Source organism: Amblyraja radiata, chromosome 38, assembly GCF_010909765.2.
Source record: "Amblyraja radiata isolate CabotCenter1 chromosome 38, sAmbRad1.1.pri, whole genome shotgun sequence".
NCBI lineage: Eukaryota > Metazoa > Chordata > Chondrichthyes > Rajiformes > Rajidae > Amblyraja > Amblyraja radiata.
In genome coordinates, this window is record NC_045993.1 from 3,017,235 (window position 1) to 3,043,619 (window position 26,385).

The 26,385-nt window shown below is 47.2% G+C and overlaps 2 protein-coding genes across 5 annotated transcripts in view; both read right to left on the bottom strand.

The window, feature by feature from the left end:
• The window catches only part of tmem184b (transmembrane protein 184B), a 54,269-nt gene extending 46,615 nt beyond the window's left edge, over nt 1–7,654 (bottom strand). For all 3 annotated transcript variants that reach the window (XM_033013240.1, XM_033013239.1, XM_033013238.1), the window contains exon 1: nt 7,568–7,654. The gene's annotated coding sequence lies outside the window, so the exon portion shown is untranslated. The remainder of the gene's footprint in view (nt 1–7,567) is intronic.
• A 2,144-nt stretch (nt 7,655–9,798) lies between these two features.
• csnk1e (casein kinase 1 epsilon) overlaps nt 9,799–26,385 on the bottom strand; it is a 44,907-nt gene continuing 28,320 nt past the window's right edge. The window contains exons 5-11 of one of the 2 annotated variants that reach the window (XM_033013242.1): nt 25,721–25,949; nt 24,662–24,832; nt 21,301–21,449; nt 19,829–20,021; nt 18,383–18,522; nt 15,409–15,462; nt 9,799–14,476 (exon numbers count right to left, since the gene is read on the bottom strand). In XM_033013242.1, the coding sequence (XP_032869133.1) occupies nt 15,430–15,462; nt 18,383–18,522; nt 19,829–20,021; nt 21,301–21,449; nt 24,662–24,832; nt 25,721–25,949 (915 nt within the window). In that variant the 3' untranslated portion in view covers nt 9,799–14,476; nt 15,409–15,429. Of the gene's footprint in view, nt 14,477–15,398; nt 15,463–18,382; nt 18,523–19,828; nt 20,022–21,300; nt 21,450–24,661; nt 24,833–25,720; nt 25,950–26,385 lie in introns of both variants that reach the window. The other variant, XM_033013241.1, reaches the window with a different exon arrangement.

The following is a 26,385-nucleotide window of genomic DNA, read 5'->3' on the forward strand; positions in this document are numbered from 1 at the left end:
TATTTATCCCAGAAGGGAAATTGGTCTGCCAACAGTCATAAAACACAAAATACATGAAACATGAAATCAAAGTGACGAGTGGCAAGGATTGGTGATGTGCAAAGATTGGCGAGGAGGGAGGGGGGGGGGGGTGGTCAGTCTTGTACATGGATTTAGTTTAGTTTAGAGATACAACATGAAAACAGGGCCGTCGGCCAACTGAATCCATGCAGACCATCGATCACCTGTTCACATTACTTCTATTTACCCCACTCTCTCATCCACTCCCTACACACCAGGGCCAATTTACAGAGGGCCAAGTAACTGTACATTCTTAAATGTGGGAGAAAACAGGCCCTTCAGCCCACCAGGTCCGTGCCGACCAGCGGGTTTCCTGCACTCACTAGGGACAATTTTTACATTTACACCAAGCCATATCCCTCCATTCCATGCACTTCCGTCTGTCTATCTAAAAGCCTCTTAAACACCACTATCGTATCTGTCTCCACCAACACCTCTAGCAGCGCCATCCTCTGTGTAAAAAAAGCTTGCCCCTGCACATCTCCTTTAAACTTCCCCCTCTCACCTTAAAACTATGCTCTCTACTCTTTGACATTTCCACCCTGGGAAAAAAAGGTTCTGACTGTCCCTGCCACTCAGAATTGTAAATCATAAGTGATTGGAGTAGAATTAGGCCATTAAGTCCATCAAGCCTACTCCGCCATTCAATCATGGTTGATCTATCTCTCCCTCCTAACCCCATTCACCTGCCTTTTGCCCATAACCCCTGACACCTGTACTAATCAAGAATCTATCTATCACTGCCTTAAAAATATCCATTGACTTGGCCTCCACAGCCATCTGTGGCAAAGAATTCCACAGATTCAACACCCATCAGTCTATGCTTCTATCAAATCTCCTCTTAGCCTCCAACATTCCAGATTAATTCTGTTTTACTTCTCACAGATGCCGCTCGACCCGCTGTGAGTTCCGGGTATTGGCTGCTATTATTTCCGATTTCCAACTCCTGCACCTTGTTTTAGCGTACGGGTTAGTCAGCAACAAATTGCTTCTCCCAATCAGATTTTTTTTGTGAGTCAGTCTTTAAGAAGAGTCCCGGCCCGACATGTTGTCTGTCCATTCCCTCTGCAGATGTGATGCTTGACCCGCCGAGTTTAGAGATACAGCGCGGAAACGGGCCCTTCGGCCCACCGAGCCCGCGTACACTCACACTATCGTACACACACACACACAAGGAACAATTTACAGTTTTATCAAAGCCAATTAACCGACAAACCTGCACTAATTTGGAGTGTGGGAGGAAATCGGAGAGCTTGAAGAAATCTAAGGTGACTGGGAGAAGCAATTCGTACAAACTCTGTACAGGCAGCACCCATAGTCGGGATGGAACCCTGGTCTCTGTGAGGCTGCAGCTCTACCGCTGGTAGACAAAAGTGCTGGAGAAACTCAGCGGGTGCAGCAGCATCTATGGAGCGAAGGAAATAGGCAACGTTTCGGGCCGAAACCCTTCTTCAGACTCAAACTCTACCACTGCACCACCCAAAGTTCCTCCAGCACTTTGTGCTTTGCTCAAGACTCCAGCGTCTGCAGTTCCTTGCGCCTGGGCTGATTGTTTTTATGTTTGCATCACCCAGGTGTGTCGTGTCCTCTCGAGTATTTGAAGCTCAGGCCTGTTATAACACGTCGATAACATGGAGGCATGTTTGTCAGCAAATTTCCATCAGTAACTTCCAGTGACCTGTCCCTACTGAATAATGAACCAGGGCTGAATGTGAACATACAACTTTCACCTGATATTTTTACACATAACAGCACAACTACAGGCCCTTCGGCCCACAATGTCTGTGCCGAACGTGATGCCAAGACCATCTCATAGACTTACACAGTGGGGAAATAGGCCCTCCAGCCTAACTTGCCCACACCGACCAACATGACCCATCTGCACTAGTCTCACCTGGCCTTGTTTGGCCCATATCTCTCTAAACTAGCAATGTTACAAAATTTTGAGATTTTAAAAATCAAGTCTGTAATTTATCCCATCAGATAAAGCATAAAAATAAGTTTAATTTGACACCTAATTCACTTTCATATCTCAAGTATTTAAAAAGTTATGGCCATTTTCATACTGGGAAATGAGCATCTTGTTCCCTATTGATTTTCTATGGACATAACAAAAAAGCTGTGATCGTGAACAGTCAAAAGCCCATAACTTTCTTAAAAATTAAGAGAACTGAATGAAATTTTCAGTTATCATAGATTGAAGCATTCTGAAACAAATATAAAATAATCTTACTTGGATTACCTGAAATGAAAGCATATAATTAGTTAGTTACCTAATTGTAGCTAATTTCAGACTTCAATTACTAGATCTAAACATCTATCCATTTCTTAATAAATGATTAACATTTTTAAATAGCCTAAATGTCCAAATAATATTCACAAATAATTCACAATAAAACATGATTTTTAAATCTCATTTACATTAATTTATAGGCCAAATGGAAGGAATTTAGTGTTTAATTGCTGTAAATAAATGCCCATTTAAATCAGCTTTCCAGTGGGTCCCTGTGGAACGCGCTGGTTTAGAACGTTCACATTGCGGTAGATTTGTGCCTCAAATGCCGAGAAAAATACTGCGCGATATAATGGGCCCAAATTGAGCTACTCGCAATATTAAACTTAGTATAAATGGATCTTTAGAAGCCCTTTTTAATGTAAAAATATACAACCTAACTTCTGCTATTTGCTTTATGAGACCCTGCGGTTGCTGACGGTCGCGGGTTTAAAGATTGATTTTTAAACTACTATAACTATTATTCAAGGCCTTTAAACCTAATAATAGCTTTTGCTACGGGGTCTTCCAGCGATTTTTCGTTAATAATTAACTAGGCTGAACATTTTCGATTGGAACAGCTTAGAGAAAATCGCGTTTTAAACCCGCCCCCTCTAAACGGCGCCAAAATCGCGCACACCCTCAGCAGCAGATCTTCAACGACGCTTCAGGTAGGCTTTGCAACATACCTATCTAAACCTAACCTATCCAAGTATAGATACAAAATGCTGGAGTAACTCAGCGAGTCAGGCAGCATCTCTGGAGAGAGGAAGTAGATGGCATCTCTGGTCTAAACCCATCTTTGGACACGGTGCCGCAGCAGTAGAGCTGCTGCCTCACAGCGCCAGCGACCAGGGTTCGATCCTGACTACGGGTGCTGTCTGTGCGGAGTTTGTATGTTCTCCCCGTGACCCGAGTGGGTTTTCTCCGGGTGCTCCAGTTTCCTCCCACACTCCAAAGGCGTACAGGTTTGCAAGCTAATTGGCCTCGGTGAAATTGTAAATTGTCTCTAGTGTGTGTGGGATAGTGTTAGTGTCGGGGATCGCTGGTCGGCGCGGACTCGGTGGGCAGCAGGGCCCGTTTCCGCACTGTATCTCTAAACTAAAAGGTTCTGACTGTCTACTTATCTATGCCTCTCATAATACACTTCTATCAGTTTAGTTTAGTTTAGAGATACAGCATGGAAACAGGCCCTTCGGCCCACCGAGGCCGTGCCGACCAGCGATCCCCGTACACTAGCACTATCCTACACACACTAGAGACAATTCACAATTTATCAAAGCCAATTAACCTACAAACCTGTACGTCTTTGGAGTGTGGGAGGAAACCGGAGCACCCGGAGAAAACCTACGCGGGTCACGGGGAGAACGTGCAAACTCCGTACAGACAGTACCCGAAATCAAAATTGAACCTGGGTCTCTGGCGCTGTGAGGCAGCAACTCTACCACCATCTATGTCATAGAGTGATACAACCTGGAAACAGGCCCGTCAGCTCAACCTGCCCACCAGCATATCCCAGCTACACTAGTCCCACCTGCCTGCGTTTGGACTATATCCCTCCAAATCTGTCCTATCCATGTACCTGTCTAACTGTTTCTTAAATGTTGGGATAGTCCCAGCCTCAATCCCAGCCTTTGGAGATTGTACGTTCTCCCCGTGACTGCGTAGGTTTTCTCTGGTTTCCTCCCATACTCCGAAGATGAGCTGGTTTGTAGTTTAATTGGATCCGGAAAATCGTCCTTCGTGTGTGTAGGATAGAACTGGTGTACGGGTGATCGATGGTCGGCATGGACTTGGTGGGCCGAAGGGCCTGCGTCCGTGCTGTATCTCTAAACTAAACTAAACCGCACGGTGTAAATTTCCCCTAGTGTGTGGGGAGTGGATGAGAATGAGGGATAACACCTTTTCTGCCTTAACTCGCAGTTTCTACATAAAAGAAGTACAGAATTCACTTCTTCAGCAAACATTGTTAATAGCCTTGCTATTAGTGTTGGTACACTGCTTTCCAGCTTCAGGAATAGACATTGGAGCCTCTTTTGGAACATATATGTATCGTCCCAGTTATTTCCAGCTTCTTCCAATCCCCATCACCTGTCCATGAAATCAGAGGATTTTTTTTTGTAGAGATACAGCGAGGAAGTCGGCTCCTTTGCCCAGCGAGTCCGCGCCGACCAGCACTCTCCGACGCACCAGGGACAATGTACAATTTACAGAAGCCAATGAACCAACCGGGAACAAAGGAGGACCCCGCGTGGGGGGACTGCCGTGGGGGGGAGGGTAGGAGAATACAAAGGCGGACCTGGCACAGGATGCTTTGTGACTTTGTTGGTGCCCTTTATGTGGTGACTATTGGCATACCTTGGGTACGCAAGCAAAGAATTTCACTGGCACAATAAAGCATTCATTCATGCATTCAAACTAATGCTAACAGGTGATCGATGGTCGGTGTGGGTAGGCAGAAATGCTAGAGAAACTCAGCGGGTAAGGCAGCATCTACGGAGCAAAGGAATAGGTGACGTTTCGGGTCGAGTCCCTTCTTCAGATGCTGCCTCACCCGCTGCGTTTCTCCAGCATTTGATTTTTCCAGCATCTGCAGTTCTTTCTTAAACAGATGGTCGGTGTGGGCTCGGTGGCCGAAGGGGCTATTTCCACGCTGCATCTCTAAACACCAATCTTGATGGCACCACCTTCCCATCTCACCTGTTGCCGCCATCTTAGAACTGGAGAGAAACTAACTAATTAAAATGACTGCTATTACGAACACCACAGAAGGAAGAGAACGGATTCGAGACACAGCACGGAAATGGAACTGTAATCTCAGACACACAAGGCCGTTTCCAGAACACTCAGATATGAAAATGCAAGATGAAAACTTGTGACTGAATACCTCCAACACCTCCCAGACAGAATAAAAGATTATATTGTTATATTAGCTAATCAGGGACAGGCTATTTTTTTTTGCTACATCCTGGTTAATGATGACAATTGGGTGCTTGTGTCATTTGCTGATGCAGGTTGTTTACATGAGAGGGATATGAGACAACAAGAGCCTGTTTACTGTCCCCAGTAATCTCACGCTGCCTCGGCAAGGCCAGCAGCGTAATCAAGGACCAGTTGCACCCCGGCCATTCCCTCTTCTCCCCTCTCTCGTCGGGCAAAAGGTACAGAAGTGTGAAAATGCACACCTCCAGATTCAGGGACAGTTTCTTCCCAGCTGGTATCAGGCAACTGAACCATCCTACCACAACCAGAGAGCAGTGCTGAACTACTATCTACCTCATTGGAGACCCTCGGACTATCCTTGATCGGACATTGCTGGCTTTGTTTTGTACTAAACATTATTCCCTTTATCATGTATCTGTGCATTGTAAATGGCTCGATTGTAATCATGTATTTTCTTTTGAGTCTGAAGAAGGGTCTCGACCCGAAACGTCGCCCATTCCTTCTCTCCATAGATGCTGTCGCACCCGCTGAGTTACTCCAGCATTTTGTGTCTACCTTGCATTGTCTTTCCGCTGCCTGGTTAGCATGCAACAAAAGCTTTTCACTGTACCTCGGTACACGTGACAAGAAACTAAAACTGCTGTTCTAAAACCACAGAGATTTATGCCGGGGGGAGACAATAAAACAGACAAACGTACTAAAATACAATTTGAAAATCAAAACTCTCCACTTAGAAACTATTTCTTTGGACTAGAGGGGTTGCAGAATAAATGCAATCTACATCACAAAACGTTTGAACATTCTCAGCATGAAACTGGACACCAGAAGCCAAAGCTCAAACGTTAGGCAGTAAGTTATGGAAGTGTGGTATTTTAAACTGTTTTCTAAAAAAAGGGTGAGGGGCGTGGTTGACCAAAATAAATCACACCACCTTCTCCACCCCCCCCCTCCCCCCTCCTCCTCCCAAATACAAAACACAATGCAATCCACAGGACCCCAACAACGTGGACAAATGCTTCTTTCCCTCCCCCCCTCTCGCCTCGTCTCTCCGTTCCTCTCCTCTCCCTCCCCCTCCCCCCTCTCTCCCCCCCCTCTCTCTCCCCCCTTCCCTCCATCCCTCTCCTCTCTCTCTATCCCCTTCCCTCCATCCCCCTTTCTCTCCCCCCTTCCCTCCGTCCTCTCTCTCTTTCTCTCCCCCCTTCCCTCCCCCTCTCGCTTTTGGTGCAACGGTTAAAATCCTCCAGGAGGAAGGCATTCTGCAACGTGTAACATTGCATTGTATTTAATATATGGGTTGCATTCAATGCCCACGTTAAGGATTGCAGCTTGGCTCGGACTAAAGGAGCAACAAGGCAGTGGGTTTTGCAGTGCGCTGGTTAAAAAAAAATTACTTAATTTACCGCAAATTTTATCAGATCGAAGCGCATTTCTTCCAGAGGCGTTCTTGCCTCCCCCTCCTTGCACCCCCACCTCCCTCTCCCCCCCCGGCCCCTTGTTACCAAAGATCCTAGAGGCTCCTCTATAATCTTTGCTTCTTACACCCCCTCCCCCCCCCCCACCTCCCTCTCTCTCCTACCCCCACCTCCCTCCCTACCCCCTTCCCCTTGTCCCCCCCCTTACACCCCCCCCCCCCCCCCACCTCCCTCTCTCTCCTACCCTCACCTCCCTCCCTACCCCCTTCCCCTTGTCCCCCTCCTAACACCCCCTCCCCCCCCCACCTCCCTCCCTACCCCCTTCCCCTTACACCCACACCCCCTCCCCCCCCCCCCCCCACCTCCCTCTCTCTCCTACCCCCACCTCCCTCCCTACCCCCTTCCCCTTGTCCCCCTCCTTACACCCACACCCCCTCCCTCCCTCCCAAGAGAGAGTTAGATATAGCTCTTCGGGCTAGCAGAGTCAGGGGATATGGGGCGAAGGCAGGAACGGGGTACTGATTGGGGATGATCAGCCATGATCACATTGAATGGCGGTGCTGGCTCGAAGGGCCGAATGGCCTACTCCTGCACCTATTTTCCGTTTCTCTCCCTCTCTCCCCCCAACCCCCCCCTTTCCCTCCATTCTCTCACAACCCCCCCCCCTCAACTCCTCTCTTTCCCCGTCTCTCCCCCCCCCACTCCCCCTCTTTCTCCCGCCCTCCCTCATCCATCCCTCCCTCATCCATCCCTCCTTCATCTCTCCCCCCCCCTCTCTTTCTCCCTCCTCCTCTCCTCCATCCCTCCCTCATCCTTCCCTCCCTCTCCCCCCCCCCCCCTCATCCTCCCTCTCCCCCCCTCAGTCTCCCCGCATCTTTACCGTGTGAGGGCCGCCCGCCGCTGGGCCGCGCGTTGATGGCGGGGCCGCTCCAGCTCCAGCTCGAGCTCCAACTGTGGATGGATGGATCACTGCCGGGGGGGGGGGGGGGTGAGGGGGCGGGGCCTGACGGTGATGGAGTGAAGGGGCGGGGCCTGACGGTGATGGAGTGAGGGGGAGGGGGCGGGGCCGGACGGTGATGGAGTGAGGGGCGGGGCCTGACGGTGATGGAGTGAGGGGGGAGGGGGCGGGGCCTGTTTGTGATGGAGTGAAGTGGGTGGGCGGGGCCTGACGGTGATGGAGCGGGGCCTGCCTGTGATGGAGTGAAGGGGGGTGGGCGGGGCCTGACGGCGATGGAGTGAAGGGGGGGGTGGGCGGGGCCTGACGGTGATGGAGCGAGGGGGGAGGGGCAGCGCGGGGGGGGGCGGGGCCACATGACCCGCTTCGCTGGATCTGCAGCCCGCGCCTGCGCACTCCCCACCCTCTCGCAGGGTGACGTCACCCCCCCTCCAGCCTCTTAAAGAGGCCGCGCACCAGTTTAGATTCCATTTGGAATATTTTGGAGGACCAGGAAACCAAGAGACCAGTCAGAGTGTGTGTGTGTGTGTATGTCTGTCTGCGTGCGTCTCTCTCTGTATATGTATGTGTACGCCTGTGAATCTGCGTTTGTGTGTGCCCAGATGTGTGTGTGTCTGTGCCCAGATGTGTGTGTGTCTGTGCCCAGATGTGTGTGTGTCTGTGCCCAGATGTGTGTGTGTGTGTGTGTGCCCAGATGTGTGTGTGTGTGTCTGTGCCCAGATGTGTGTGTGTCTGTGCCCAGATGTGTGTGTGTCTGTGCCCAGATGTGTGTGTGTGTGTGTGTGTGCCCAGATGTGTGTGTGTATGTGCCCAGATGTGTGTGTGCGTGTCTGTGCCCAGATGTGTGTGTGTCTGTGCCCAGATGTGTGTGTGTGCGTGTCTGTGCCCAGATGTGTGTCTGTGCTCAGATGTGTGTCTGTGCCCAGATGTGTGTGTCTGTGCCCAGATGTGTGTCTGTGCCCAGATGTGTGTGTGTCTGTGCTGATGTGTGTGTGCGTGTCTGTGCCCAGATGTGTGTGTGCGTGTGTCTGTGCCCAGATGTGTGTGCGTGTGTGCCCAGATGTGTGTGTGCCTGTGCCCAGATGTGTGTGTGTGTGTGTGTGTGTGTGTCTGCCTGTAAGTGTGCCTGCCTGTCTGTAATAACATAATGTACATACACATTTCATATATCTATATATATACACACACACACACCTATTCCTTTTCTCGAGATGCTGCCTGTCCCGATGAGTTTCTCCAGCATGCTGTGTCTATCTTCGCTTTAAACCATCATTCAGGGGGATCGCTGGTCAGCAGAGACTCGATGGGCCACTTTCCACACTGTCAACTAAACCAAAGTCAGCCCAAGCAGTGATTTCAAGTCAAGTTGAGTTTATTGCCATGTGCACAAATGCTGTGAGGTACAGGTAAAGTGAGAATCTTGCTGGCAGCACCACATAGGCTCAGACATAGACCCCTCCCACCCAAAAAAAATCCCATTCCTTGGCATGAACATGGTGGGCCAAAAGGTCTATTCTTGTTCTTCAATGTTCAACTCTCAACATTTATTTCCAATAACTGATGAGAAGTGGCGCAGTGGTAGAGTCGCTGCCTCACAGCGCCAGGGACCAGGGTTCGATCCCGACTACGGGTGCTGTCTGTACGGAGTTTGTACATTCTCCCCGTGACTGACCGTATGACCATCCTCCCACGTTCGAAAGATGTGCAGGTTTGTAGGTTAATTGGCTTCTGTAAAGTGTCCCAAGCAAGGGTTACTTGGGAGTTAGAAAATGCTGTTCCTCCAATTTGTGCTGGGCATCACTCTAACACTGGAGGAGGCCCAGGACAGAAAGGTCAGTGTGGGAATGGGAGAGGTAGTTAAAATGGGAGATCATTTTGGCCAAAGGTCCCCAACCTGGGGTAAATTTCACCGATCCAGGGGGTAAATTTGTTGATTCTGTATTTGTACATCTTTTTTCTCATTGACTGACTGTTTGGTTTAACAGTATCTGTTCATCAATAGTTGTTCATAAATAAGTGAAATAACATTGTTATGTGCTATTAAAGTTTCCAGGGGTAAACGGGACAAAAATAATGTTGGGAACTCCTGGTATGGGCCAAGGCAGACTGAGCAAAGAATACTATTCTGTTCAAATGTAAGAAACCAGACTGAAGAGTTAGTTTTCTCCTCTCCCTTTTATTTATAAGTTTTAAAATGTACACAAATAACATCCATATTAAATTGCATTGTAAATAACGTTAAATAGAATCAGGAATAAAGAACTGTACATTAGACATCGAGACAGAAGGTCAGAGAGCACTTTCTTTTTTTTTTTTTAAAAAGGGGCGGTTGGGCAAGGGGGCAGTTCAAACCATTTTACATTTCAGCAAAGTTCACATTTTGAGGTTTTCCCCAAGACAGGATAGACTCAACCCACCCCACAGAAAAGCCAACAAAATCACTGCCAGGAACACTAAATGGTCAAACTAACATAGTTACAGGACACTTCCATTTGTTGCTTTATTGCAGGCATTAGACCCAGAGCTTAAAAATCAGTGCACTCCCCTCAAAGAGCAAAGTTATATCTGCATTACCAATAAAAAGGTGTTTTCCTCCGTTTTAAAATCGCAAACAGGTATTCTAGTCTTGCATGGCCCCTAACTAGTCAGGCTGTGTCACTTCTGAAAATAAAATCCAGGTCAGGCAAGACAAACACATGCTGTGCACAGGCTAAAATTTGGGAGTGATTACAAAATGAACCAAGCCAGAAGTCTTGAAGCCACTAATCGTTAATTCCCTTAAAGTCTTGCCAGTAGCCAAAATACATACACGTACACACGCACACACACACATTCAGAAAACGGTTTGAAGTACAATATACAACATGGATTTGTTTTGTCATTACTCCTCTTACTTGGACCAATACAGGCCGCATGCCTGGTGCCAATCTTCAACAACGCAAACTAAAACACACGATGCCTTGCAAACAAAAAAAAGGATCCGGATTTCAACGCAACTTTAATCTTCAGGATTTCGGAAAATACTAGAGCACAGGGACTGGTGTTCCTCCAAGGACAAGCGATTAATGTCTGGTTGAAAGCAGAACTTTGCAACTCCAGCTCCGAGTTAATGCAAAGTTGTTTAATTTGGACCCCGATCTTTGTCACGCAAAAAAAAAGAAAAAGAAGTGGTACAAAAATGAAAACAAAACATTTATTTTAGCCAGACAACCAGAGGAGGATATCCCTTGAATTTTGGTTGGAGTCAACACAACTCCTGCAGGGACCAAGTTCAGAAGAACACCAAGGAACTAGAGACAGAATCGCGTCACGAAAAGGTGGACTTATCCCCCCCCAGCCAACCACCCCCCTCCCCCAGCTTTTTGCACAAATCAAACCTATGTTACACCGTTCAACATCAGTACTAAGAAGCAATAGTTTTCACTTAACAATCAAAAAACTCACTATTTACACAAATACAAAAAAAAGTTTATGAAATACCAATGTTAAAAAAATAGACCGGGAAATAACTTAATGCGCCTTAAATATAAAAAAACTAAATATTCGAGGGGGCCGTTAAGAATCGGTGCACATTTAATCTAAAAAAGTGACATTCAAGTTTACAGTACAGAAGGAAATGCAATTTTATTACATATTTGAGAAGAGGAGGCCATTGGCTGCCAAATAACAGGTAAGATTTTGTTTTGAGATAAATTTATTTAGGGACTAATTCTTCTCCTTCGAATTTTGCAAGCTTCTAGAATCAAACTTGCTTCCTCCCCCCCCCCCCCCCCCCCCACCTAAACCTGTCCAAATTCTGCCTTCTTTATGTTTTCCCTGAGGACCATTTGTGGATACAGCCTGCCAGTCTAACGCACGCCCCTAGACCCTGGTTTGGCAAACGCCAAATTGCTTTGGTGTTGAGATACCTCTGCGAGTTTGCAGAACAGGCGGGACAATTGAAAAAAAAAAAAAAAAAATTCAACCTGTAACCAAAAATGTTGCGATCCTACGGAATTTTTTTGCTTAGCATAGATTGCTTTAAAACGTGTTAGTGGTATAAAATAAGACCCTGCTAAATTTTGATGAACTCTACTGGGATGGATATAGAATCCATCAAAGAGGTCACTTTTTGCATTTTCTGTCAGAATCACCAAAGTTGCTTTTGTAATTTTAAGTGTGCGTGCGTTCAGACTGCACACAGTAGTTGTATTTTATTTTGCTGCATTTGACTGTCGACAACTCCTAGCGTCTGAAGGTCTGCAGTTGAGCAGTGACTTGGGAGTGATATTTGAGGGAGGGCGGGGGAAGGAAATATCAGAATGCTGGCTAGCCCACATCGTCCACAGGAGGCTGGTCACCGCAGATTTCTCTAGATTCGATTGAACCCCTCTGTGCCCAGAATCTAATGATGAGGTGCCTGAGATCGAGGGACTGCAGCCAGGTTGTGCCCACGTGATCCTCAGCTGGTCAGAGATAGATCACCTCTCGTTTCTGGTAGCCAAATTCACGGGAATTTCACAAAACACTTTTTAGAAAATACACACACACGCGCACACACAGTGGTTATTGACACATTTGCACATGGACTGGAACTTTTTTTTTCGTGAATGACTGCTTTAAAAAAAAAAAAAATCAGTGTGCCAAGGCTAGCAATTAAACCATGGGCTCCCTTCCGATTTAATTTAAAAAAAAAAATCTTGTAGACAAAGTCTCTTCCCGCATCGACAAGGGGGCTTATTTTTGGGGCATTTTGGCAAGTTTCTTTGCTTTCTTTTCCCTGCACATTACTGCACTTACACCCCTTCTCCTCTGCTCCAAGCCAGTCTTCATATTTACACAGTAGTACTATTTGGGAAACTGTTTAAAAAAAAAAAAAGGACAGTGTCAGCTAGTTTGTGCTTCCAAACACCACTGACAAGCGGGGGGGCAGTTTAACAAGAAAGGGAGTATCTACTGCCGACTAGCCTTTTAAAAAAAAAAAAAAAAAAGAGGGGAGTGGGGGGAAGAAAAGGCACAACAATCCAGGAGTGAGCCATTAATATATTCATTTGGCAACAAAAACATGGAAGAGCCGAGTGAGACTCAAGCAGGCAGCATTGAATGTGCAACTTTTCACCAGCAAATTCTGTGCCGACAATTTGCACTGCGGTTGGTTTCTTTCCGACACGTTGGCTGAGTGGAGCCCTTGTATGCATGGGGCATTCGGGCAACTAACGACATACACCACATCTGGCCAGCTCTGGATGGGGCTCGATGTTCAAGTAAGCTGGAGTGCTGGCGGGACAAGAGAGCCCAGATATCTCGTTTGAACAACTTCTTCTCCTCTCCTGTTTTTCCTCACCACTCACTTGCTCTTCAGATCTACCCAATGATCTACCATCGTTGCCTTGAGCTCAGGTTCACCCAATGTCAACGTTGATTCGGCGTATTTAAGGGGGAAGAAAATGATCGTAGCCATGTACAAAAATCAAAACCAGGCCGATTCTCTTTCTAATAACGACTCCTCGATGAACAGTTTTGGTCAAACTGCCTTGACCAATAAATCGCTGGCATGGGCAGGAAGAGAAAAAGAGGGGAGCGATTAAAATTAGGGGCTTAAAAAGGGGAAAGATGGCACTGACATTTTATACCTGGATTAGAAAACCTTACGTCCCTCACTCCCCTCTGCATTTTCTGATCCTTTCTTGAAGAAAAGACAACAGAACACTATAAAAAAGACTTTAAAAAATAAATACATACATTCTTCAGAAGTTAGCAGCCAATGCAGTTCCAAGTCACTGGTTTTGTCAACACACATGTACAAGATATAGTTGACACCAAAGAGGACAAAGCTGTTCTGATTTGACAAACCCTTGTTAAATGGGCATTTGCTGGGAAAGGATTTTCGCCGTTCCCATTTTTGCAACAGTAGTGCTGCTATTAAAAATCATAACCGATTTTATATATACTTTTAAAAATATTAAGTCTTATCACCCTGGATACAGATTAAAAAAAATTAACTTTCAATACTTACAAGGAAAGAGACACAGAGTGAATATTATTCAGAGTGAAGGTTCAATCTGGGTGGAGGATGTTAAAGAAAATGCCTTATGTACAGGGACCTACAAATGTGACTTAAAAATGAAGGAGGCGTTCCCAATTCTACTTATACCACACCGCGCAAAGTCTACGGTAGCATCGGGTGCTAGATCTAACTACTTAAACTCAGTCGCTGAGAGGATGCCAGTGTATGTTTTAAAAGAAAATATCAGTGGCCAAGTTTGGCATTGCTGAATCAGGATTACTACACATCGTTTTTCCCTCCCAATCTCAGTATTTCAGCGTTTTCCCTCTTTTCCTCTCACCTCCCATCTTTAAATGATCGTTTGGAAAAGCCAACCCAACCCTCCCACAAGTCGGCGGGTGGGTGGCAAAAGGCTGAGAAGACGGGACAATTGCAGCTGGCCGCCGTTCGGAAGAGGAGCAAGTCCTTGACTACTTGAAGGCAGGAGGCACAACTTCCTTCTTGTAGGGCTGGAAAGGGGAGGGGGCAGTGAGGGTGAAATTCAGAGGGGAGTATTGGAGGGGGGGGGGGGGGGTTAGGGGAAAGGGGGGTTTCTTCCGGGTAAAAAGAAAACTCCAAACAGACAGGAGGGGAAAAAAAAGAAATGCATATAATAAATCTGAGGTGATTGACAAGATCATTGCAAGTATGTTCAGACTGAAACTGGAGGTCCCGCGTTTCCTAATTCACACACAAATAAAATAGCAGGCCGTAGCGAGCCCTGTTCCAATATCCTCCCCGAAAGCCTGTTCGCAGTGGTCAATGGCGGAAAGAACGTCCCGATCGTTGGCTCACGTCAGCGAAGGAATCTGGGAGGGGAAAGCAGATCAGTTATGAGAAGATCATTCTTGCTATTGAGGGAGTGCAGCGCAGGTTTACAAGGTTAATTCCCGGGATGGCGGGACTGTCGTATGCTGAGAGAATGGAGCAGCTGGGCTTGTGCACTCTGGAGTTTAGAAGGATGAGAGGCAATCTCATTGAAACATATAAGATTGTTAAGGGCTTCGACACACTAGAGGGAAGAAACACGTTCCCGATGTTTGGAGAGTCCAGAACCAGGGGCCACAGTTTAAGAATAATGGGCAAGCCATTTAGAACGGAGACGAGGAAACACTTTTTCTCACAGAGAGTGGTGAGTCTGTGGAATTCTCTGCCTCAGAGGGCGGTGGAGGCAGGTTCTCTGGATGCTTTCAAGAGAGAGCTAGATAGGGCTCTTAAAAATAGCGGAGTCAGGGGATATGGGGAGAAGGCAGGAACGGGGTACTGATTGGGGATGATCAGCCATGATCACATTGAATGGCTCGAAGGGCCAAATGGCCTAATGGCCTACTCCTATTGTCTATCCTCTCTCTCTCCTCAACAGGCAACTGAACCATCCCACCATCCACCAGAGCACTGCTTTATAAACTGGTGAAGATGGTTAAAATGGTTCACCCAAGGGTGAATTTAATTATTTTGGGGTGAATTAGTTAATTTATGTTTTATGTGTATACATTTTGTACGTTCTCCCTGTGACCTGCGTGGATTTTCTCCAGGATCTCCGGTTTCCTCCCACACTCCAAAGAGGTTTGTAGGTTAATTGGCTTGGTCTAAAAAAATGTAAACATGGTTATGTGCGTGTGGGTGGGTAGGGTGGTGTTAATGTGCAGGGATCACTGGCACCTCCACTGCTGTGCCACCCATCAATTAGGGGCACATCATGATAATGAAAGATTTACAAAAGCCACTTACCAAATCTCACCTGCTGTTCCAACGACATTAGTCACTTTGTCAGATGTTCAAAGGGCATACTGGTCTAACAAAGAAATAATGACAACATCACTATCGTTCCACTGCCAGACATGACACACAAGCATGCAAAGTCAGTCATTCATAAAGCACGGAAACCTGCCATTCGGCCCAACTTTTCAATACTGACCCAAACTCACCATGTACACGAGTCCCAACAGCCCGCGTTTGGCCCTTATCCCTCTAAACCTTTCCCATCCATGTACCCGTCAAAATGTCTTTTAAATGTTGTCGTACCTGCCCCAACTACCTCCTCCAGCAGCACGTTCGATACACCCACCACTGTGTGGAAAATATTGCCCTGTTAAATCTTGCCCCTCTCACAGTTTGAGTATAGAAGTTGGGATGTAATGTTAAAATTGTACAAGGCATTGGTGAGGCCAATTCTGGAGTATGGTGTACAATTTTGGTCGCCTAATTATAGGAAGGATGTCAACAAAATAGAGAGAGTACAGAGGAGATTTACTAGAATGTTGCCTGGGTTTCAGCAACTAAGTTACAGAGAAAGGTTGAACAAGTTAGGGCTTTATTCTTTGGAGCGCAGAAGGTTAAGGGGGGACTTGATAGAGGTCTTTAAAATGATGAGAGGGATAGACAGAATTGACGTGGATAAGCTTTTCCCACTGAGAGTAGGGAAGATTCAAACAAGGGGACATGACTTGAGAATTAAGGGACAGAAGTTTAGGGGTAACATGAGGGGGAATCTCTTTACTCAGAGAGTGGTGGCTGTGTGGAATGAGCTTCCAGTGAAGGTGGTGGAGGCAGGTTCGTTTTTATCATTTAAAAATAAATTGGATAGTTATATGGACGGGAAAGGAATGGAGGGTTATGGTCTGAGCGCAGGTATATGGGATTAGGGGAGAATACGTGTTCGGCACGGACTAGAAGGGTCGAGATGGCCTGTTTTCTGTGCTGTAATTGTTATATGGTTATGTCCTCTGGTTCTTGGGAATAGCCTCCGTGATAAAAAAGACTGCATTCACCCTATCTGTTCCCCTCATGATCTGATACACCCCGATAAACTCACCCATCCTCCTCCTGCGCTCATAGGAATAAGATCCTAACCTGCCCAACCTCTCCCTACAGCGCAGGCCCTCAAGTCCTGGCAACATCAGTGTAAACTTTCTCTGCACTTTTGCCAGCTTAACAATATCCTTCATATAGCAGGGTTATAAAACTCCAAATGCAGCCTCACCAATATCTTGTGTAACTGTAACGCAACAGCCCAACTTCAATACTGAAAGCCTTGACTGATAAGTATGTCTATTGGCCAAGTAGTCACATACAAGGAATTTGCCTTGGTGCTCCGCCCACAAGTAACAACATGACATACAGTGACAGTTACTTAGTGACAAAGGCCACTTGTGAAGATACAAAGCTGAAAGACTCAATGACAGAATAAAAGTGTTGGTGCCCCAAAAAAAACAAACGCATTTTACATTTGGGGAGGGAGGGAGGAAGGAACAGGAAAGAGGTTTGAGAGAAGAGGCTCCTTCCAGCATGAACAAGCTAGTCCTGTTATATTAACCATTGTTTCCATGTGTGTTGCAACATTGCCTATCACCACTAGAGGCTCCCAGAGAGCTGCATGGATAGTAGGTTGGATCTTTGACATAAAGTGCTTTGAATGTGTCTGAGTTTAGAGATTTTAGTTCTGCACCAATCAGTGTTTAAGAAGAAACTGCAGATGCTGGAAAATCGAAGGTAGACAAAAGTGCTGGAGGAACTCAGCGGGTGCAGCAGCATCTATGGAGCGAAGGAAATAGGCAACGTTTCGGGACGAAACCCGGAAGGGTTTCGGCCCGAAACGTAGCCTATTTCCAGAAGGGTTTCGACCCGAAACGTTGCCTATTTCCAGAAGGGTTTTCGGCCCGAAACGTTGCCTATTTCCTTCGCTCCATAGATGCTGCTGCACCCGCTGAGTTTCTCCAGCACTTTTGTCTACCTGCACCGACCAGTGATCACCCTAGCACAATCTTACACACGAGGGCAATTTAACGGAGCCAATTAACCTGCAGATAGACACAAAATGCAGGATGAACTCAGCGGGACAGGCAGCACCTCTGGAGAGAAGGAATACGTGACGTTTTGGGGGGGGGGGGGGGGGGACCCTTCTTCGAACCGAACAGTCATCCATTCCTTCTCTCCAGAGATGCTGCCTGTCCCACTGAGTTACTCCAGCACTGCGTGTCTATCTTCAGTTTAAACCAGCATCTGCAGTTCCTCCCTACACAATTAATAATAATAATAATAATGGATGGGATTTATATAGCGCCTTTCTAATACTCAAGGCGCTTTACATCGCATTATTCATTCACTCCTCAGTCACACTCGGTGGTGGTAAGCTACTTATGTAGCCACAGCTGCCCTGGGGCAGACTGACGGAAGCGTGGCTGCCAATCTGCGCCTACGGCCCCTCCGACCACCACCAATCACTCACACACATTCACACACAGGCAAAGGTGGGTGAAGTGTCTTGCCCAAGGACACAACGACAGTATGCACTCCAAGCGGGATTCGAACCGGCTACCTTCCGGTCGCCAGCCGAACACTTAGCCCATTATGCCATCTGTCGTCCCACAATTAACATGTAGGTCTTTGGAATGTGGCAGGAAACCGGAGCACCAGGAGAAAACCCACGTGGTCATGGGGAGAACGTACAAACTCTGTACAGACAGCACCCGTAGTCAGGATCGAACCCGGGTCACTGGCGCTGCAAGTCAGCAACGCTACCCGCTGCGCCACCATGCCGCCCGAGTCAGGCAGCATCTCTGGAGAAAATGGGCAGGTGAAGTTTCTGGTTGAGACCGATCTTGGTTTGTAAGCTCACAGACTAAAAAAAACATTCTTTTTGTCTCTCCCTCCCAGCCGGTGGAATCGGTAATCTACGCAAGTACTGGGGAACAGCAGACCGAGGAGGTGCATACCTGTGATGCAGAAATACGGGACGCATCTTGCCGCGCTGTAAGATCGGAGGACGAGACGTTGGCTGGAGCCCCTCTGTGCAGCCTCATGCTGACCTTGCGCTCCCTCTCCGCTCGAGAGATGGGCCTTGGCGAGGTGTTTGCTGCAAGGACAAGAGGCACTTGTTAAACCACATTCCCCACATACCTTTGTGGCGATAATTAGCAGGCGGGAGAGTTATCCTTCCTTTTCCGATGGTTTGGCTGAACACCTCCACTCAGTCCGTCTTAACCTACCTGATCTCCCGGTGGCTCAGCACTTCAACTGCCCCTCCCATTCCCAATCTGACCTTTCTGTCCTGGGCCTCCTCCATTGTCAGAGTGAGGCCCAGCGCAAATTGGAGGAACAGCACCTCGTATTTCGCTTGGGCCGCTTACACCCACACATCCCCAATCCTTTCCACTCCTCACTTTAATTTCATGTTTCATGTATGTTGCGTTTTTATGACTGTCGGCAGACCAATTTCCCTCTTGGGGTAAATAAAGTTCTATCGTATGGTATGGAGCTGGAAGAGCAGCCCATCTAGACAAGCCTACAACCATTTAAGGTGGTATCATATCATATGCTAAAGGACATACGATCTTCCAATCTACTCCATTCTGACTTGCATTTCTTTTTTAAGTTGGCACTTTCTCTGTAGCTTTGACACACAGAAAATAGGTTCCAGGAGTAGGCCATTCGGCCCTTCGACTCAGCACCGCCATTCAATATGATCATAGCTGATCATCCATGATCAGTACCCCGTTCCTGCTTTTCCCCCCATATCCCTTGGTTCCGTTAGCCCCAAGAGCTCTAACTCTCTCTTGAAACCATCCAGGGAATCAAGGTATATGTGGAGAAGGCAGGCACGGGTTATTGATTTGGGACGATCAGCCATGATCACAATGAATGGCGGTGCTGGCTCGAAGGGCCGAATGGCCTCCTCCTGCACCTATCTTCTATGTTTCTATCCAGTGAATTGGCCTCCACGGCCTTCTGTGGCAGAGAATTCCACAGATTCACAACTCTCTGGGTAAAAAAGTTTTTCCTCATCTCAGTCCTAAATGGCCTACCCCTTATTCTTAAACTGTGACCCCTGGTTCTGGACTCCCCCAACATCGGGAACATATTTCCTGCATCTAGCCTGTCCAATTCCCAAGAATTTTATATGTTTCTAGAATATTCCCTCTCATCCTTCTACATTCCATTGAATACAAGCCCAGTCGCTCCATGCTTTCATCATATGACAGTCCTGCCATCCCGGGAAGTAACCTTGTGAACCTACGCTGCACTCCCTCAATAGCAAGAATATCCTTCCTTAAATTAGGAGACCAAAACCACACACAATACTCCAGCGCATAACAAAAAATGTTTTTCACTGCCCCTCGGCACATGTGATGATAGACCAAAGCAAGAGAGAAGATACTGACCAGACTGCTGGACACGGGCGGCCTGAGTGGGGAGCGTGGCATCTTGACCGTTCCGTAACCGGCTGCCCACGGCGCCGGCTCCCGTGCTGGGCGGTAGAACTCGCGTCGCAGAACTGCGCGTCTGCACCACCCGCTCTTCACGCTCGTGGTCTCTGCGTTCACGCTCGCTCTCCTCTGGGGTACGACCCGCACCCTGGAAATGGGAAAGGAGGACGTTGACAACTCTCGAATGAAAACCCAATTCAATAGACAATAGGTGCAGTAGTAGGCCATTCGGCCCTTCGAGCCTGCAATGTGTTCATGGCTGATCATCCCCAATCAGTACCCCGTTCCTGCTTTCTTCCTACATCCCCTGACTCCACTATCTTTAAAAGCCCTATCTAGCTCTCTCTTGAAATTCACTCTGCATCTTTTCATCCAGACATGCCCATTAGTTCTTCACACATCGATCATTGAACACGATCGTGGCCGATCATCCACTTCAAAGCTTGCCCCACATCAAGAGATCTTTTAGCATTAGATATACATCCATCTCCTCAAATGGCCTGTCCTCCACTACTCTGTGGTAGAATTCCACAGGCTCACCACTCGATGGGTAAATACATCTTCCAATTTTAGTTCTCAAATAGCATCTGCCATATCCACAATAATGGGAAACATTCTTAAAATATGGTCAGTTTAGTTCCAGCAGAAGAATTGGATAGGTTTATGATAACTCAAGTGTCATGGTGTATGGAAACAGATCCTTCGGCCCAACTTGCCCACACAGACCAAAATGCACCATCTACACTATAGTCCCACCTGCCCGCATTTGGCCCACATCCCTCTAAACCTTTCCTATCCATGTACCTGTCCTAATGTCATTCTTCTTAACTCTAGTGAAGATGGGCCTAATTTCGTTAGATTTTTTTAACGTTTAGAGATACAGCGCGGAAACATGCCCTCTTCGGCTCACCGAGACAGCACCGACCAGCGATCCCCGCACACTAACACTATCCAACACACACAGGGGATCATTTACAATTTTACCAAGCCAATTATCCTACAAGTCTTTGGCGTGTGGGAGGAAACCGAAGATCTTGGAGAAAACCCATGCGGTCACGGGGAGAACGTGAATGTGCAGGTTTGTGAGCTAATTGGCTTCTGCAAATGTGTAAATTATCTCTAGTGTGTGTGGGATAGTGTAAGTGTGCGGCAATCGCTGGTCGGCACGGACTCAGTGGGGCCGAAGGGCCTGTTTCCGCACTGTATCTCTAAACTAAACTCCAGAGAACGTTGGTCATTCTTACTCATATTTTCAATAGAACTACCCCCTTTTCATTCGTTGAGCAACTGCATAGTAAAGGGTCTGAAAAGAGTACAATATTATGCAATTTTTAATTTTTTTTTAATTGGATGTCATATGAAAAAACCTCCAATTGTAAGCCCGTGCCCAGCACCCAAGTTTACACTCGCAACACGCCCTGACTTACAAACTTCAGCATGTTCCAATCAAAGACGTAGTCGTACGAGAAGCCCTGCCGGTGGAAAAGGTTCCTGAAAAGCTGGCGTAGGTACGAATAGTCAGGCTTGTCATCAAAACGCAAGGAGCGACAGAAGTTCAGGTAGGTAGAAAACTCAGCTGAGAGAGGAAAGAAAGGGGAAAATAAAAAGATCAGGATCACAGATACACTGAAACAAGACTTGTATTAGCCAAGAAACGCCGGGACAACGGAGTATCCTTCAATTCTCATGAAAGCAAGCAGCAGGATATGGTCCAATCAGTCTGAATTTGGACACCAGGATGATCGAACTAGAACTAAAGGAACTGGGTGCGAAGAGAAAAAAACGCAACGCAAGAACAGCGAGGAAAGCAGTGCCATCATAATATTTAATTTTTGACAATAAATTGAATTGTAATTGTATTGAATTGTATTATGAAGACCTATGGAACAAGCTGCCGGAGGAGGTATCTGAAGCAGAGTCTATCCCCACAATTAAGAAACAGTTAGGCAGGTGCATGGATAGGACAGGTTTGGAGGGATACGGGCCAAATGCAGGCAGGTGGGACTAGTGTAGCTGGGACATGTTGGGCCAACACTCTAAAAATGAATGAAGAGACCTTTGTTGTCAAACTTCCACCATTTTCTAAAGCAAAGCAAAAGGGGACAGGCAGATAAAGATTTCCCAGGTGCAAGTCCATGAGTCAACATGCAAGATCGCCTGCAGGCACAGCAGAAAACATTTACCAGGAACCCAACCTTGGCATTGACACGTGAATTTGAAGCACATATTTAAAGAACCGCAGGGAAGGGCAACTCAGAAACTTGTTCCGTCAGACGCTAAGCATACAAAACTCACCGATAGTCAACAAAGAACACACCAAATGTAACCGGAATTCTGTGCTTCTTCAAATATATAGGGCGGTGGACCACGCTTTATACATAACCTTCAGCTCTTGTGGGGGGGTGGGGGGATCACGTGTCCCGATGATGAGAGGTAGGGGGTGACAGTTTGGTCACGGTGCCCCTGGGGAGTATTTAAGGGTTAATCGCGCACGCAGTGTTGGTGGGTGAGGAGAGTTAGTGTAGAATACAGAATAAAGGTAGCCCTTGCTATCTCTTCCCCTTCTCAGCTCTCCCTCAGCCCTCTGGCTCCTCCTTTCTTTTTTCCGTCTCCCCCCCCCCACACACCCTACATCAGTCTGAGGAAGGGTTTAGGCCCGAAACGTTGCCTATTTCCTTTGCTCCATAGATGCTGCCTCACCCGCTGAGTTTCTCCAGCACTTTTGTCTACCGTTGAATAAAGAACCCGTATTTCGGACAAACTTAGTGTCTGCCTCGTTCTTTAACGGACAACTCCGCGTCTGCTACAGGTCCACAATTTCATAAATGCTAGGGAGAATTCGGCAATTCGGCCCATTGAGTCTATTCCCTGCCATTCCACCATGGCCAATCAACCTTTCCCCTCTCAACCCCATTCTCCTGCCTTCACCCCATTAACCCCTGGCACATATACCAATTAAGAATCTGTCATTGTCTGACTAAAAAAAAAAAAAATCCATTGCCTTGACCTTCCACAGCCTTCTGTGACACTTTATTCCACAGATTCACCACCCTTATATCAACAGTAGGTCCAGACATTTGGTATGGACAAGACCAGACAACGCTAGTTACCAGAGCTCCTAACATAATGGGATACCTAATGAGCAGGTAGTAAAACAAACACCTGTATTAAAAGGCACACAGATAAAACATTTCAATTCCGTAACAGCTTTGCCATATTAATCCTAACATAAGGGATTATAATCCAAAACAAGTTTTTGCTTGTCGTCTCAGTAATATCTGGTCACCACCGTGTTCACTGATGCTACGCAAGGTTAAATGCAATGCCACGTTCCCTCGGTGTGGGTTGAACAAGCTGCCAGCCTTGAAATGTGCTCTGCTAATATGCACCCAACTGTTCAGAGTTCAGCAGGATGTTAGTAAAAGCTTCAACTGGCTTACTTCCGTGGGCAGGCCCAGTTCCACCCAGTACGTAAGATAATGAAACACTCTTAGGCCTTGAAGTCAATAAAAGTTGGGCACGTCAATTCCATGATACAAGCCATAGGCTCTGGGGTACAGAACCTTTCACTCCTGTACCCGTCATTACAGTGTACTGGTTCACAGCAGTGTGCTTGTTTGTGATTTCAAACAAGTAGATACATATTCTGTGGTGATGTGGCAAGCTGCAGACACCAAAAGAATCAGTGTCATACAACATGGAAACAGGCCCTTTGGCCCACCTCGTCTTTGCCTGCCAAGATGCCCCATCTAAGCTAGTCCAATTTGCCCCGTTGTTGGCCCGTATCTCTCCAAACATTTCCTATCCATGCAGTCTAGTCATTGGTTTGATAGCATGTACATTAGGGGCGACACGCTGGCGCAGCGGTAGAGTTGCTGCCTCACAGCGCCAGAGACCCGGGTTCCATCCCGACTATGAGTGCTCACTGTATGGAGTTTGTACCTTCTCCCCGTGACCTGCATGGGTTTTCTCCGGGAGATCTGGCTTCCTCCCACACTTCAAAGAAGTGCAGGTTTGTAGGCTAATTGGCTTGGTAAAATTGTAAATTGTCGCCAGTGTGTGTCGGAAAGTGTTAGTGTGCGGGGATCGCTGGGCGGAGTGGACTCGGTGGGCCGAAGGGCCTGTTTCCGTGCTGCATCTCTCAACTAAACTACATATTAACTAATAACAAAATTGAGCTATTGGCACAATAGTGTACAAATGAGGGCGGAAACTTCAACATTTTGATTTCCTCTGTGAACCTTGCAGAACATGCACGAGATTAGATAGGGGCTGGTGGCCTGGCAGTTACAATGACATCCATGACACAGTTACAATGACATCTGCCTCTCCTATCTTCATGCAAAGACAATGGACTCCAGAGTCCAATGGACTTTGGCAGGGAATCCTCAACTTCAAAAGCAAGAGGCGCTTAGCTTAGAGATACACAGCACGGAAACAAGCCCATCGCCCACTGAGTCCATACCGACCAGCGATCCCCGCACATTAACACTGTCCTACACACACTAGAGACACGTTACTCTCGTACCAAGCCGATTGACCGACAAACCTGCACGTCTTTGGAGTGCGGGAGGAAACCGAAGACCTCGGAGAAAACCCACTCGGGTCACGGGGAGAACGTGCAAACTCTGTACAGGCAGCACCCGTAGTCAGAATCGAACCCGGATCTCTGGCGCTGTGAGGCAGCAACTCTACAGCTGCGCCGCCCAGTGGTAAATAGGAATTGACACGATGCCACGATGACCCGAACGGAAAGCAAACGCCCATTACAATACCGGCGCCACTCACACGGGTAGCTCTTGCACAACACTTCGATGGGAGTTGACATCTTTTTCTCACTGATGCGCTCGTACTTCTGCCGTTTAGTGGCCGCTTTCAGTCCCTGCCATGGCAACGAGCCCAAGTTAAAATACATCAGGACGTAACCCAGTGACTCCAGGTCATCACGGCGACTTTGTTCTGTGGAGATTTTCGTTTTTTTCATTTTAAAAAGTCAGGAGCCAAGATTTAATTCAGAGTTACTAGCAATGGCATTAAGGGATTCTCTAAATACACTAACAAAAAGCATCGCTCAATTTCCCCCCCATTACAAGAGAATATAACACTTTGTCACATGTGACAAATCACAGTGAAATTCTTTGCTTGCATAACTTGCCAAGGTAAGTGCCATCCATAAAGGGCACTTCCAAAGTTACACCACCCCCCCCCCCCGCCCAGTCCCCCCTTTTGTTCTCTTCACCCCCCCCTCCCACCCCCCGACCTCCATTGTTCTTCACGCCAGTCCTCCACCCCACCCCCCCACCCCGGGTTCTCACCATAAGAACATAGCTTCAAGATTCTCTGTGCTTGTTGTTCTAGTACACGCCTCCTCTGGCAGCTCCTTCCCATATACCCACCATGGTGGTTCATTAAACCTACAACAGTACAGCACGGCAACAGACCCTTCGGCCCACAATGCTTGTGTCGAACATGATGCCAAGTTTAAAACTGAGCTTAAAAAACTTTAAGCGTAAGATTTAAAGCTTAAAGTTCAAACTTAATTAAGTTCAGTTCGTTAAGACCTGCTCCCTCCATAGTCCAATAGCATCATTAATCATGGAATTTATCCCCCCCCCCCTCCATTCCCATCTCTCTCTCACACACACAAGCTCCCTCCCCAGTCATTGAAGATCTATCTTCCTCCAACCTACTCTTCCCACCACCCACCACCTGCCCTCCTCCCCCCCCCACCTCCAATATTATTGCCCGGAACTACAAAGTCACTTCTGTGCAGGTATTGCGATGTGCAAAGTCGCCGATCGCAGCGCTAACTCACCGACCGCAACGTGCGAGTCACCGATTACTTACCGATGCCCAGATGGGTGTTGATGGAGGCGTACCGCGCCGTACCAGTCAGGTTTTTGTTTTCCCGATATGGGATGTGCTGGTGAGTCCGCGCGTCGCGATATTTCTTGGCCAGGCCAAAGTCGATGATGTAAACCAGATTCCCCTTCTTGCCCAAGCCCATGAGGAAGTTGTCTGGTTTAACATCACGGTGGATGAAGTTTTTGGAATGAATGTACTCAATTCGACTGATCTGGAGAGGTGGCAGTGAAGAAAGACAAAGGAATTGTACATCAGTGATTAACATTGGAGGCACCCCACATTTGGCGGTCTACTCCGGCCAGGTATTTTTTAGCTTAGTCAAGAGATACAGCACAGAAACAGGCCCCTCGGCCCACCGAGTCCGTGCCGGGGAAACAGAAGATCTCGGAGAAAACCTACACAGTCACGGGGAGAACGTACAAACTCCCTACTGACAGAACCCAGAGTCAGGATCGAACCAGAGTCTCAGGGGCTGCAAATGCTCCAAGGCAGCAACTCTACCGCTGCGCCACCGAACAATTCTTACTTGCAGCAGCACAACTGGTTGCAAACACAAAGTTCAACAGATAATATTAAACAAAAAGTTTCATAAATTAAAAAGCTCGAATATAATGCAAAAACAACACAAAGCCAAAGGTCTCTAACTC